Source organism: Lissotriton helveticus, chromosome 3_1, assembly GCF_964261635.1.
Source record: "Lissotriton helveticus chromosome 3_1, aLisHel1.1, whole genome shotgun sequence".
NCBI lineage: Eukaryota > Metazoa > Chordata > Amphibia > Caudata > Salamandridae > Lissotriton > Lissotriton helveticus.
The window spans coordinates 955,485,875-955,501,452 of NC_136061.1; the positions used below are offsets into that span (position 1 = coordinate 955,485,875).

The 15,578-nt window shown below is 45.2% G+C and overlaps 1 protein-coding gene across 22 annotated transcripts in view; it reads right to left on the bottom strand.

The window, feature by feature from the left end:
* Positions 1 to 15,578, bottom strand: part of LRRFIP1 (LRR binding FLII interacting protein 1) — a 542,422-nt gene that overhangs the window by 342,440 nt on the left and 184,404 nt on the right. For 2 of the 22 annotated variants that reach the window (XM_078681353.1, XM_078681334.1), the window contains exon 1: positions 10,611 to 11,277. The exons of 18 other annotated variants lie outside the window; for them this stretch is intronic. In XM_078681353.1, the coding sequence (XP_078537479.1) occupies positions 10,611 to 10,655 (45 nt within the window). In that variant the 5' untranslated portion in view covers positions 10,656 to 11,277. Of the gene's footprint in view, positions 1 to 10,610; positions 11,278 to 15,578 lie in introns of those variants that run through there. 2 more of the 22 variants (XM_078681349.1, XM_078681351.1) reach the window with 2 other exon arrangements.

Sequence of the window (15,578 nt, forward strand, 5' to 3'; positions counted from 1 at the left end):
TGCTCAGTGTATTTACCTCGAGTGACTGCGGTGCCTTTGCCTTACACGTTGATTCTGTAGTAAGCCTGAGTGCCAAGCTACCCAAGAGTGAGCACGGGTTATACAGTAAGTGTAATCACCTGCCCTTGACAGGAGCGGTAAATTCTGCCTAGCTGGGGGCATCCCTTCAGCCAACAAGACACTGCTGGTTCCAACAGCATGGAAGTCAAAGAACGAGACCAGCGGTCTGGAGCCTCCTTAAAGGTATACTGAAAGAGGTGAACAACCAAAAAGCCACATGGACCTTGCATTTCAGTTAGCCAGGACTGAGCCAAAAAGGAGCTGTGTCACTAGAGGTCGAGGAGCAGAGAAGCATTACTGGATTAGGAGTGTGGCGAGGCTGCATTATCCCTGATCCACCTGACACCATTCAATTCTTTAGACAGGGGTGGCTCCTCCTCAGGAGCAGAGGAGCGCAGCAAGCAACCACAAATAAATACAATGCCATTTTATTTTTTTACCACCGCACCAGCTTGCACTGTTAACTATACGAGGGTGGGGGCGGGCTGAATCCTACAAATGCAGGATGTCTGCACTGGTCTACAGAGCACATGTCTGATTCGCCGGTCGTCTTGCAATGGCCAGCCCCATATGCACACTGTAGACCGAACAACTCAAAGGCTGTGAAATAGCCTGGGGATTGCTGGCACAGGCCTCCAGCCTCAAAATGAGCACTGGGTGATCTTGCTCCCGCCAATCCTGGAGCTGCTTTCACAGCATGAAAGCAGCTCCAGGATTGGTTGGAGTTCCTTTCCACAAGCACAAATGAAGTCCTTCCTTTTCCTGCTCATGGAAAGGAGAAATGCTGTCATTCTCCAGCTCCGCGTTTATGGTGATTAGGGCCTTCACGTCCCACCGTTTTCTATTGAAGCGAGCTACAATTAGCTTTAGAGCAGTTTTTTTTTCTCTTCACCGCGGGCCTTTGGTAGTGTTGCATGTCATTCAGCCGTCAAGTGATTTCTGGGGCAGTCTGAATGAAAGCTCTGGCCTAAACAGTTCGAGATTTATAAGTATTTTAAGCTGTATCCCTTCTGGTCCCAGGGGTGTTCCCGCTAACCATACATCTTGACCACAACAGAATCATTTCTATACATAAGCCTGAAGTTTGGTACGCCCACTGATCTGCTTTGAGTTCTAGGCCATTACAGTCCAAGAGTCCCATGCATTGACTTCAGACCACATGAACATTGTTACTGGTCTTCCCTTGAACTTTATCCTTGTAAGGATTCTGACCATAACACGCCTCATAGTCCTGGTAACTGGATACCAAGACGTGTTTACTGTACCACCGGAAAACTGAAATTATTGGACTTGGGTTAAATGCCATTCATGGTTGTTTGGTGGCTCTCTGGATTTTCTTGGGAGTCTTGGATGAAAAAAAATCAGCCGCAGGTGCCAAATCCACCAAGTTGTCCAACCTTGCAACTGGGGGAAACTAGGGCAACTTCTGTGTAGCCAAGTTGATATACCATAGCATTCTTATTGATACTTCAACCCATTTGACTGGCAACAGAACAGAGATGATAGAAAACCCCAGAAATGAACAATTTTACCAAGACCACCCAAACCTCTTTCTATAAACATTTGCTGCAGAACCCTATTGTAATGTATATATCCTTATTCTATAAGCAGCATAATGGCATTTGGGGCTCTGGTTTGGTCAGAAGGTGGTAAGAGCTTCTGTTTGTTGTGCATCATCATTGTAACTGTCCGGAATTTGCTACAAATAAACCAGACAATATTTGTCTTCTAACATTTTGTCTGACAGAACATGGAGTTTATGGAGATTATAGATATTTATGTCCCATATAATCTGAATTCCAAACCCCCTACCATCTGGAGTACACCTTGACTGCTCAACTTGCAAAATTTGTGAGTGCAGGGTACAAATGGGGTAACTGGGTTTTTTGCTTTTGAAATGCAGTTCTACTTGAGGCAAGGGGACCCAAGAAAAAACACAGTAACCTCTTTAGATTTTGCACAGTAACAAGTGAATTCCTCAGAGAAAAGGCCCCACTGCTTCCTTAAAAAACAAGTCAGCTAATCATGGTAATATATGGGTCCAAGATTGTAGTGGGGGTGGCCAAATGGGCGGTACCAGTGCACTGGCTTTCAAGACAATGTTTTATTTGCTATGGGACATGAAGGGCAGCTCACGTCACAATGGCATAACGAGGATGTTTCTGAAGCAGGCCTAAAGAAGGTGTCAGTCTGTCCATGTTAGTAGTTGAGGGTAGCTCAGAACCAGACTATGAACAGTGCCTGAAGCCCTAACTACCAGCCAAGAGCTAACTATGACAAGTCCAGAGAGGCAGGTAAACTTGCCCTCCTTAACTAATTACGCCTCAAAGATTAGAGGGATTTCTAGTCCCCAAGAAAGTCTGTTCAGGCCTTTACAGCCCTACAAGGCCACAAGCACTGATGGGAAGAATGGACTCCCATGCTTGGTGACTGTGGATCTAGTTGAACAGGTGGCCCTTCACAAGGCACTGCAGGAGGATCCCCCATTATAGATCACATGAATTAAGGTCAGCAGCAAGTCACAGAACTGCCACCATCTTCAACCCCCTTCCTAATAGTTCAATTGGGATAGAGGGCAGCGTACCACCTTACACTGCAAAGAGCCAGGACAGGTAGTTACTGCAGAGATGCTGTGGGTGACATTTATATACTTCTCAATGGATACATGGTTATCCAAAGAATAGTTTCAGGAACTTGCTTCAGTTAATTGGTCATGCATTTATTAGGCTATTGTCAGACATATCAGTGTTGTCAGATGTCAGGCAACTTAGCTGGGTAGCTCCAAGCTTGCTCGTTTTCATCAGTGGGAACTCCAGGGTACGGTTTGCTTATAGGAACTTACATTCATCCATACCAAACCGTGAGGAAGGTTTCTATAAACAGCTGTTGGCTTTTTGGGGGCGTGGGCATTTTCTAAAGGTTGGGGAGTCTACAAGGCTGAGTTGGCAACATCAGAGTGATCACCAGGTTCTTACAGTCCCCTGGCAATCCATCTTCTTAGATGCTCTAAAGCCGTACCATTTTGGGGGTCCTCACAAGTGACTGCATCCACACTTGGTGGTAGTTGTCCCTGAAGTACTGATTCTGGGGCAGCAAGTATTCTTACATTAGGTGGACACTGCATTTTGCCGGACCTTCCATGGTAGACCTAGATAGCTGACTCTAATGTCTTAATGCTATGATTAAGCAGTGAATCCTAGTTTTCACAGATTACACCATCAGATACCCGTGAAAAACTCGTAGTTTGAGTCTATAGGTAACATTGTAGTCAATGTTATCATGGTTGACTTCACCACGTAAGAGTTTCTTTCAAAAATTTTCTAAGACTAGGTATCCCATTTTCTGAGTGTATGACGCCAGTATTGTAGTGTAGTTCCTATAGTCCCAATAGGCTCTGCGCATTGGAATAATATCTTCAGTAGTGTAGACGTAGGACTGAGGTTAACTAGGTCTCTACTGACTATATTAGACTTAAGTGTTTTTTGCCAGCTAGCTCAGAGTTCACTAGAAACTTTCTCGAATAAGCGAGGAGGAGTTTAACCTCCCTGGATAGACAAGAAGGGATTTAGTTTCTGACAACCATAAAACATGACAACTTTGCTCTCCCTGAATAAGAGTATATCTCTAGAGTCGTGTGAAAACAAAAGACAGCTATTTCACTCAGTCAATAAGTGCGTACTTAGTTTCACCAGATTGCAGAGAAAAAGAGAGACGGGCGTTTTCAATAAAAGGTGTTATTTATTGAGCAGTCTTCTTTCCTCATACAAGAGAAATGAATTGCTACAATTGCAATACTTATAGTTAAGTAAAGTGCATACAGTAAAAGCAGGATTATGAAATAATACTGTAAAAGCATTGATATGGTTTCTTAGCCATATGATACTTTAAAATGGATAAAATAGATACATACATATATACATTGACTAATCGTACTCAACTGGTGCTTCTAACTACGCCTACCCGGGTGTACCTGACCTAAGCCTAATACGTGGGAGGGAGTAAGTAAGTAGCAGTGTAAGTTACGTTTGTTTTGCCAAGAATCTGACTCAAGAATTCTCTGTAAGGGTTTAGTCAGTTCAGTACCTGGGTATTAGAAGGCAGGAGGGCTGGTATCTCTCTCTCAGGACTCGGTATCCCAGTCACCCGCAAGGGTAAGCTGGAAACGCCGCAGGCTGGATTTCTCGGCAAGAGAAAAGACAGCGTCTTTCTCAGCGCGTCAAAAGGGAGGGGCAGCGTCCGTGGGCTCTCGCATCAGCTGGGCTCTTCGGAAGTAGATAGCTGCTCTGCTCCAGGATTACCACCGTGTGTTTGCTTAAGGCAACGTTGGTATATTTATACCTGAAAGGTGCCGGGTTTGACGTAAGGTTGGACATAAGACGTCAATAAAGAGGTCACTAAGAACTGGTCGTTCTTACAGTGCTTTACAGGAGTTCTCGGACGAAATCAAAACAAAGCAGCGGGGATTTCCCAGGTTGCTGGAGGCTTGGATTTGTTTAAGAACTCGGTGTGCTTTCTAGGGGGGCTGGAGGAATAGGCTTGCTTAATGTGACAGCATGCGCTATGACTGAATTATGAAAAGGGTTTCTATGCCGTTGTGGGGATATTATTGATTTATAACCGGACAAGGGCAAAGAATAGGAATATCGATTCAGGTACCTAGATAAACACACTACAGTATGTTAAAGGTGGTCTAGCCAGTACAATTTTCCACCCAGTGACAGGTGATGTGGTGAACAAATTCAACTTGTTAGCCAAGAACAACTTCAGCAATTGCTTGGAACAAGATGGTATGGCGTGGACGTTATTTGCACCTTTCAGAGACTTGACTCTTTAAACACACAAGTGCATGCTGAAATTTAGGTGAAGCTGCAAATCAGGGTGACCATGCACTATTCCAGCCTCTGCAAAAGCTGGTGTCTCTTACAAAAAAAAAAAAAAAGGTCATATCTAAGAGGCTGTGCTCTGACTTCTACTGGTTTGAACTGTTCACAATTGGGAAATATAGCAATTACAGAAAATCCACAAGGTGTCAGGCGCTTTCAGCTTTATTCCCACAAATAACAAGGTCAGAAAGTAGTGACCGCTGTGGTTAACAGTTGCCATCACAACTAGCCTCTAAAGTTCACTCTTATGCACTTTAGCATCAATATGTTTACAGAGGACACAGACATTTACAGTGCCTAACACAGGATTGACAAAAACTGAAACCTTGCTAGATGGCATTGAAGTCTTAAAGCAAGATTGACAATACTGCCCCTGGCTGAGGTGCTGCACTATGTCGCGGCTCACATGACTCGCGGGGGAGGTGGGGGATTTAAAATGAAAAACAAAAAAACGTAACTTACCGGATCCCACACTGCCTCCGCTCCTGGCCGGGTCCCGCGTCAGGAAGCAGGTATCCCCCCTCCACTCAGCCAATCATAACGCTGCAATTGCAGCGTTGTGATTGGTGCGGACGCGCACTGGTTTGGTCGGCCCCAGAGGGCCAACCAAACAGTGCACTCAGAGTGGGCAAGTCACTCTTCACCGACACACCAAACCGCCCTCCTCCAACCAGGCATACCGTTCTACTTTCTCGCAGCGTGAGAAGCAGAAACATAACATGGTATTTAAAATAACATTTTATGTTTCTGCTTCTCGCACTGCAAGAAAATAGTGAGGCAACGCTCCTCCGCCATAATGGAGGAGCAGCCCCTGGCTGCACTGTATCTTTAAGGTTGGGCTTTACGTCAAGGCCTTGAAGCGCAATCCTTGACCCAGCCCAAAGTACAAGCTTTTTAGCCTTTGCTGGCAATTTTCACAAATCTGCACAAGAGTTCAGTGTTTCAGCAGCCCGTCTGACCAGCTTGTGCAAAGAGAGGAACATTACAAAGTAGACAGCCTAAACTGCCTTCACCGCTCAAGTTCTAATCTTGCACATCGATACATTGTACAACGAACCAGTCCTCAGCCATGGTGACAAGGACAAGTAGGTATTGGCAGTGTTCCTTAGGAAAATAATGTTGATGAGGGAACACAGAGGTGTTAAGAATACATAAATGTATGGAGATGAGAGGATAGCGGACATCCTCATTTTGGTATGTTAGCAGTTAAAGCAAAAGTCTTTAGAGGGGGTCATTCAAAATGATCACCCGACCCTTAGCAAACTAGAGACAAGCAGTACACAACTGAGGAAGACTATTAGGTGGGGTTTTAATAAACGGAAGTGCTTTTGCGTTCAAAGAACTTTGGGGCCCATTTACAAACTGCATTAGGCAGTACACTTAATAAACTACAATATTACTGCTGACATATTACAAAATGTTAATCACATATCTATGTGTGGATGTCTACATCTCCTCCTTTCCTATCTTTTATGTCCGGAGATCTCTTTCCCGAATGCGGAGATCTCCGCAAACGTAACTAAACTGAGAAAACGTACTTCTAAAGGGGAGAGGTAAAGTAAGCAGGGTTTTAGGGAGGAACATGTACCCACCCACAAAACAGTAAGCCCCCCGGTATTCACCAACTGCCAGTCTATAGTTACTACTGCTAAAAAGGAAGTGTACTCCAGGTCAGAGCTGGAGTAAGGCCTCCACAACTGAGTAAGGCTTTTAGGTGGCGTTTTAATGAACTGAAGTGCTTCTGTTTTCAAAGAACTTTGCGGCCCATTCACAAACTGTATTATGCAATGCAGTACTACAATATTACCACAAAATGCTATTCTCATACTTATGTGTTAAGGTCCGTCTCTCCTTTGATGTACGTCGATCTCTGTCCCGACTGCGGAGATTTCGCAAATGTAAATATACATTTTTGTAGTAAATGTGGGTGGGACAGAGGGGAGTGGCTTGAAAACGGAGTATACTTACTACTAAAGGGTAGGAATTGAGGGAGAGGTAATGAGGGGTTCAGGGATAGTTAGCGAGGGACTTGCACCCACCCACAGAAGAGTAAGCTGGACTGCTATTCACAAATCACCCTCCTATAGTTACTACAGTCAAAAAGGGCCTAAAACAGTAGTAAGTGTGCTCCAGGTCAGAGCTAGAGTAAGTCCATCACCACATATAGGCAACCACTCGTAACTCCCTCCCCTAGAAAATAATACAGGTAGGGACCTAAAATAAGACCCCTTAGTAACTAATGGTGAAATAAATTAGATTGTTTAAAAAATGTAGAAATATAAATACATATAATTTAATTGCATTAAACATTTATTTTTAAATATTTTAATAACTTTTCAATTTAATAACTAGTGTAACATTAAGTTTGATTAAAAATAATAGAATTACTCAATTCTATCTATCACTTCGTTTTTCTACTTGGAGGAAATTTTATAATTTAAACTTCAGAAAAATAACTTAATACATTGAAAATAATTTGTTTTTAATTTAAAATAGTTTTTAATGCTGTAAAATATTTACATTTGTCTACATTTAAATAAATACATAAAATGAGGTAACATTCATATTTAAGATAACAAATATTTTTCCAAATGTGAGGTTTTTCCTGGACATCCACATGCAAGCCTACACTTTTGAGTATTTTACGCTCATAAATAGTGAATAGCCAAAAGAAGTGAAGAAACTCAAAAGTGTAAATGTACTTGTTGTAATGTAGAATTACCTTTGTGACTAGGCCCCATAGTGTTTGTCGGGGAAACAAGGGTGGAGGCTACCATCAAAGGTTATATAAACCCTGCTGGTGTAATCCACACCGTGATGGCCAGGTTTTCAGGGATCAAAGCCTGATCCCAGCCATCCTGAGTGAGACCAGCCGAATTTCCTCTTGATGTCCCAGCTGCAAAGAAGAAAGACTTGCCTACCGCTTAAGCTAAACCAAGCTCACCTGTCATCCGGCTGAGAAACGTGTGGGTACTTTTCTGAAGTGTGTGCTTTGTTTCAGCTTATGTAAACATCCAGACTGCCAGTAAAAAGACTACACGTTCTGTAACTGAGGCAGAAAGCTCCGCTGCCTACTTTTAAGTGGTGTGTTTACACCGGTGGAGTCTGCTTTTAATTGTCTTGCTGGTGCTGTGAGGCAGGAGTCTTAGGGAATAAGTCACGTTGTAGATGCGGCGCTGCCAGATATACAAAAGCGGCCGCTTGGAAGGACCTGTGGTTTTATAGTCAGTGAAATTGGAACGTTCTGGCCAATAATATCTAAAAGAAAAAATGATGCTACAAAAGAGCCCTAAAAATAGAGACACCCAACGAGAAGCAGAGGCGGGCAATACATTAATCTGTCACACAATAACTCGGAGACACCTACTGTATAATCACATAACTGTCAAGAGAGTGGGTTGAGACGAAGTGGAGTGTAGGGACTGAGAGAAATCAGAAATACACACGAGGAAGGAGTCCGAGCTGACCATACAGTGACAAGCAGCAGGACGTGACTATAACCAGAAAAGCCTCAAATATAGACCCAGATGCCATGAAACGATGTCTGAAAAACCTCAAGGCGATTATCATTATGAGCCCTATGGCCAGGACCGGCCTTTAGCATGGAAGAGCTGGGCGCAGGCCGCCAATATTCTGCGGGGCGCATGGAGCAGTGTGCATCAAGGTTATGCCAACAGCTGCGTCCTTCTCAATTTACTCCAGGCTTGTCCCTGCCTCTTCGTTTCTGTGCGCTTAGCCAGTTCAAAGTGATTTCAGTCCATCCTTCTTATACCGTGGGCGATGTTTTTAACACACCTTTAGCCCCCTTCCATGCCCTCCCTTCACTCTCAGGCCCCTGCTGACACACATCAACAAAACCATCATCTGGTGAGGCAACTAAGTTATCCGTGATTTAGGTGAGCTGGGGAGGTCCGGGAATGTTTTTGCTCAAGGGCCAGTCCCAGCTCGTCCAGGTGCTGACCAGTGAACACAAAAGGCCCCCTTGAAGCCTCATTTAATTCACTACCATTAGCAAGGGGGCCACATTTCTGTCCGCCCAGGGTGGTATTTTAGCAAAATGCAGTTCTGCCTATGGAAACCCTCCAATCTGGCAAATGCTAAGCCCAACAGGGGCATCATCCGAGAGGTACTGGCCAGTTTGAGAATGATAAAAAACAAACATTTGTTTAGTAATTATTAACCGGTGGTATGGGCGCCAAAGTCAGTGAATTTAACATGGTGAAATGATGAATCACCGAAGCCAGAAATGCAGCCAGTAACCACCATGAAACAGTTCCTTCGGTCGACTGACGCTATATGTGCTTTAACCCACTGAGGTGCAGTAGCAATTGGGCAGGAGTTCACTGACCAGACAGACAACCCCAGAACCAACACAGCCCAGACACCATAAGAGGCACTCCCAGTGCTGCAAAAGAACCCCCCAGCATGGCTGTCAAGAGGCACTTTGTCATGAAGGTGACTTTGGCTCAGTCCTGTTTTTTCAGCCAACCAGACGAGCAGCGCTGGAATGTGGAGTTTCGCGGTTCTCATGCGGGCCTGTGGGCTTAATGCACTGGCTGAGAACCCAGGGCTGGCTGACAGTCGCAATCAAGATCAGGGCAAGACCAGTCAACAGTTACACTACTACAGAAATACCCCTGGAACTACAAGACTCCCGCACGTAGCTATTGACGCACTCAGCCCATCCTAGCTTTTCACTCTACACACTTTTTCACATTGGGATTTCAAAACCTCTAGTTCTAAACGGGAAAACTAAACTACAAGCCGCATGAAGCCAACACTGCGATAAAAACAAGGGCAGGGGTGAAGTGACAGATGACGTGGGGCACTGCACAGCCTTGCTCCTGAAATTCAAGAAAAACTACCCCTGCCCCGCCCTATATTACACCCTCTGCCCCACGATTACAGTACAGTCACCCTAACAACCTCACGAGAGATCTCCTAGGACAGCAGAAGGGCCATGCTTGGCGACACGGGAGAGACGCCCGCTGCACTAGAAGCGTGACCTCAGCAGCACTGGGCGAGACAGCCTGAGCAGCGATAAAAGAAGCGCCCCCTTTAGCACTACAGGAGTGTGTACTCAGCTCAACTGAAGAAGCCCCAATGCAGCCAGAAACACAGGAGCAACAGGCAGGGGAACTCTTAACACTAAAGGAGAGTCGGCCTCACTAAGGAAGAGAGGCACCCGGCCTCTGTAATACTACAGACGAGACATCCTGAGCGCCAGGGAGAGACAGCTTCAGTGCCACGACATGACAGACATCAAAGGCACTGCAGGACAGACAACCTCAGCACTACAGGAAGTGCACACTCAATACAGGCCCGCAGCCCTACTGGAAAGATAGTCTCACTCACACTCTAAGAGAGACAACCTGAAGGGAAACTGCCTCTACACCCCCACCAAGGAGGGCCACCTGAGCACTGCAGAAGGGGCGCCCTTATCCTGCCCAGGGGCTGTGGCCTCTTCGCAGCGAAGCCCCCGTCACACTTAGGGGCAGATTTACAAGCCCCTTGCGCCACTTTTGCGTCACATTTCCCATGTAAAAGTGACGCAAAAGTGTCGCAAGGGGCTTGTAAATCTGCCCCCAAATATAATGTAAGAGCGCAGTTTGCTTGCAGACTCCTCGCACCCCCCCCCCCCCCAATGTGCTCCGCTTCCTTCCTTACCAGGTCCTGGGCCGCGGGGCTCAGGCAGTTCTCCATTTCCTCCATGGTGGCCTCCACTAATGCTCCGAGTTAAGCTTTCCGTGCCGGCGTCCCAGTGCCGGGCAGACCTGCTTCTGTCCACTCGCCACCGCCGCCGCCGCCTCCTCGGTCCCAGGCGAGCCTGTGGTCCAAAACTTCCAATGAAACCACCCTGCCCACTTCAAACAGCAAGCAGAGGGGTCAACGGGGCTCCCCTCGGTAACTCTGCGCGCCCGCTGCGGAGCCTGCTCGGGGATGGCGCACCCTCCGCCCTGACCCGGGCGCCCTCTGGCCGGTCCGCAGCGACTCCTGAGCTCGGGGACCTCCTCGGACGAAGAAAAGTTTCCACCGGAAAAACAGGTTGCACAGGTGCGTCTCGGAACAGCCCTCGCGCGGTGCACCTGCCTCGGGCTGGGGAGAGTACACAGGGCTGCCGGGCGCGCGGGAGGTCTGCTGAGAGGGCGCGCGCGCCTCGGAGCCCGGGGCCGCAGTCCGACGCCGAGGGCCTGGGGGGCTGCGCCTCACACCGAGCTCGCTGTCGTCATGGAGACGCCCCGTCACCTTCCTGTGGGCTCCTCAGACCGGGACAGCGCGCTCCAGAGCCGGCCGGTGTGTGCCAGGACGCCTGACTCACCGGGAGGGCGCGGCCCCGGCGGGCTCCACCTCTCTCTTCCTCTCATGCTCGCTCACCACTCGGGCGCTAATCGCTGTAACAAGTTGGACCAGTGCAGCCAAATTTAGATACATGCAAACCAAAAATGAACAAAAAAACTTCCTGTTGTTCCCAGCATGTTCAGCTGTGACATCTCTACATAGGAACACGTAGACATGTACGTATCAATTGCTTTGGAAAAAAAGTTGCCCTGATAATCTGCATCTGGACAGAGAAGCAGCCCAGTAGGCCTGTGTTCTACTCACTTACACAATAATTATGCGGCAATCGAAGACTAATTTATGTGGCCTATTGCAGCAGAATATGTGTTCAGCATTATTTTATTGCTTTGCCATTTTAACCCACCATTTTAGTGTCTTGGTAAAGGTTATACCTCATTAGTGTCTTTCACGCTTGAACAGCGAGCGAACAACAGTAACTGACAGAAGACTAACTGATCTTTGTGAACTCTCTGAAACGGCCACATGTAATTGTATTTTTTGTAAATTTCTATCTGTTTAAACTACAAAAAGTACTTTTTGTGAAAAATGTAATTCATGCAACCGTTGGTGGATTGTGTGTTAAATCCATAAATATGCAGAAAACATCACGGTTGCAAAACTGAATAATTTCGCTGATCTTCGTTATACTCCAACGAGGTGGAAAGCAGCAATACCTTTAAACGTGTCAAATGTCCTTATTTCGGTATATTTGTGACAGTACAGTTGTAATCCTTTTTACAGTTGACGTGTTGTGTGTCAATCACTTCTGTCAAAGCGGTAGACAGTGAACATCAGCTCCCACAGCACAATACTAAATGTCACTTATTAATTAAAAAACCTGACTATCTCTTCAGATGCCTTTTTCCAGTACAGTCTCCTGTGGCAAATTCAGCCATTTGCTGAGAATGGGATACGTATGCTAGTATGTTTATTTTTATTACGATGTTAGACTTCTGCACACGACAGCAGGAATCTATTATCATGTTTATTACATAATTTAGTTTAAACTTTTCAAGATATGATTTTACTAAATTACGAGCTGAATTTGAACCTGAAGTCATTCCATAGTTATTTTGCATTTAAGTGCAAAATACCTATTACATCAAAGATAGTAACTGACCAATGGGGTCATATAGACCCTGCGGTAAGGATGAAATTGGTGCAAACTTTATTTGCACTGTTTTGGCACTAGTGTCCAGTAGGAGCAGAAAACAAATTGCGTTTGTCCACAGTTTTTTCTCACGATTTTACGACCAAATTATCTAGCAGAAACTGCCACCCAAAAATGTTACAGATGAATTAAAAACACACAAAAAACAGGCACAAAAACACTACACACTTTATTTTGTTAACATGTTTGCGCTACATAGACATGGCCACTGGAATTATGCAATTTTGCAGCTGCTGCGTTTTCCACTTAAATATGGATTGGCCGCATTTGCCATATAATCCATCTTCTGTTGCATAATCTGTAGATTTTAACAAAAAAAGTTTATAGCCCAAAAAGATCAAAAGTTACTAAAAACATGTCAACATTTGCAAAGGTTGACTAGTCCTCTTTCTGCTACTTATTGCTTTCAAACCCCCCAGGATATAGCGGCATTGATTAGCAAATTTAGCGGCACAAATATGGAAATTTAGCGGCAATTTTGCGGCATTTTATTTGCCAGTTTTTCCTACAAAAAACACAGATATCTTCGTTTTTGAGGATCTGTTCATTACTCACCACACACGGCCATGTGCTCCCAGGAATACATCTCTTGCAATTAGGACGGGGTCTACTTTCTGACATGCTCAACAGTATTCACCTCATCTGACTCCTGCCCCAGTAGCACCACCTTCTCTGTGAGGGCAGCACCTGCAGCACAGTGGGACCACAGTCAACCTACTCCTCACCCCTCACCCGCTGCACATGCTTCTTGTGGTCAGCAAAGTAACCTACCCCTGTTCCCCTCAATTAGTGCACTGGCAGGGGAGGTGAGAGGTTGCCATACCAAACAGTAGGGCCTTCTGGTTAGCATGTACCACAGGCACAAACATCATCCTTCCTGAAGTCCATAAACGCATTGGTAATCTTGCTGGCGCTAGTCATTAAAGCAGAGTTTTCCTGCTGGCCTACTGAGACTACCACTAAAAGCAGGCTGAACATTCCTGTCTCCCTCCCTTATCATTTATGTGGTGATCTGTGCTGTTCCATATTGGCTAGTGGAGTTCTCACATTTTTTGATTCCCTATGTCAGTATCACCACAGCTGGCATTTGGGGGCACTTTTGTAAAAATCGTGGTGATTTTTACAAAAGTGCCGATTTTGCGGGCACTTTTGTAAAAATCGTGGCATTTATGCAAAAGTGCCGATTTCGCGGCAAACCGCAAAATCACGAGATCCTGGAGGGTCTGTTTATTTCCGTGTTAAACTTTTACTAATGGGGGTGAAACCGTTGCCCAGTCAGTGTTGAGGAAAGTAATACAATCACAAAATTTGCTGCATTACGCTGCATAATTTGGTTTTTCTTGCTGCATAATTTAGTCAACCCTGTTGCATAATATGGTCCACCCTACCGCATAAATCTAGTGGCTCTCTACATAGGCCATAAAACACCTAGTGCCTATTGCATTGCTCATGATGGGGAACTTTCACTCAATATATAGTTAAAAATTACGGCAAGTACGGTAAAGGGCTTATCAAGATCATAAGAAAACAGTATTCCCTACCTTGTGGGACAAGCATTGACAATGGTATTAGTCTAAGATTTTGATAGTGAAAAGTTTTCTACAGGTTTTATTAACAAACGACTAAGGCAGAGCATGGGCAGAAACAGCGCAAGCTGCCCACACTTATTAATAGGTACTGTATGGACAGTAGCAGCACAAACATCCTTTTTTTTGCTGTATATTCTGTGGAAGAGGATTGCTTTCCTTGCAACTGTCCAAGCTGTGCCGGGTCTGTGCCTGAGGGAAGCATGCACTGCTTCTCCCTTGAGGCAATGGAAGCTTGATTTCTACTGTCTGTGGAGCACCTGTGGTATGCACATCCTGACTCTATTCCCCTTTCTCCCTTGGCACCCTGAGCCACGATTTATGAGCTCCCGGAGTATTTTTTCACAATTCCGCCATTGCCTGTTTCTGTGCGTGCTTTCACATCCTATTTTCCTTTCACTCCATTTCCTTCGCCCTTCTCTCTACCTTTCTCGTTCTCTCTCCAGCCTATCTTTTTCTCTCAAGCTTCATGTCATTGTACTCTTTGATCTCCGTCTCTGCTGATTCATTATTCACAATTGCCAGTGGCTTTCAGAAACATCTTTTCTGCCAGGTGAATCCAACTCATGGCCACATACCTGTACCATTAGTTACCGAAAAACGAGATCCAGCCTGTGAATTGTTGGACCTACGTATGTTGTATAGGCATCTAATCAATGGGCGAATTGGCAGCCTGTGCTTATGTGCTCCACCCATTTGTCCACCATCTTCTGCCATCGTGCACTGTACGGACTCGTCCAGATCGTCAAGCCACCACCTAACTTGAGTAAAGTCAGAGCACGAATCCTAAAGAAAAGAAGTGGGGGGGACTAACCAAGTTAGGCAGTATGCACTGACATCTAGGCCTGTGCCAATCACAATGTGTGACATCACAGCGCATGACATCGCACATGCCATCACAGGAAGTGACATCACAAGAAGTAACATCAGATCTTAAGACCTCACAAATATGTTTAGCAGGTCCATCAGGAGCACATTTGAGCGCATTACAATATTTTACAAATTAGATTTGGCATCGGAGTTGTGCTAAAAAAAAGAGACACAACCCTGACACAAAATCTGGGCCTCAACTAATACATTTATTTTTTAAGATCATGCCACAAAGAAACTGTCAACAAGGATAAACGTGGCAGTAAATAGTTGCTTAATTGGTTGCGAAGTCAGCATTTTAAAATATCTTTTGAGGTTAAGGCACCTGCTGCAGAGATCTTTGTGTGCCATCTAACTCTCAGGAAATAATAATGTTATAACTCTAGGTTAACATATTTGCTAGATACATCTGTGCTTCGTCTAGTCCCAGTTTTGTATCAAAGTAGCATAGAAAGTCAATGTGTCTCCTGCAAAGCACATTATGTAACATGCAGATGACAGTTTTTTTATTTTATGTAAATGGGTAAGTTGGTTACGGCCTCAACACAGACATCCTTTCACTCTGCTCTGTCACCGTGCTCTTCCCGCCACCTGTGTGCCTCGATGCAGGCCTACTTTATTGGAATGACTCAGTCAGTATACAATTAATGTAAAGCAATGTGCTAAATA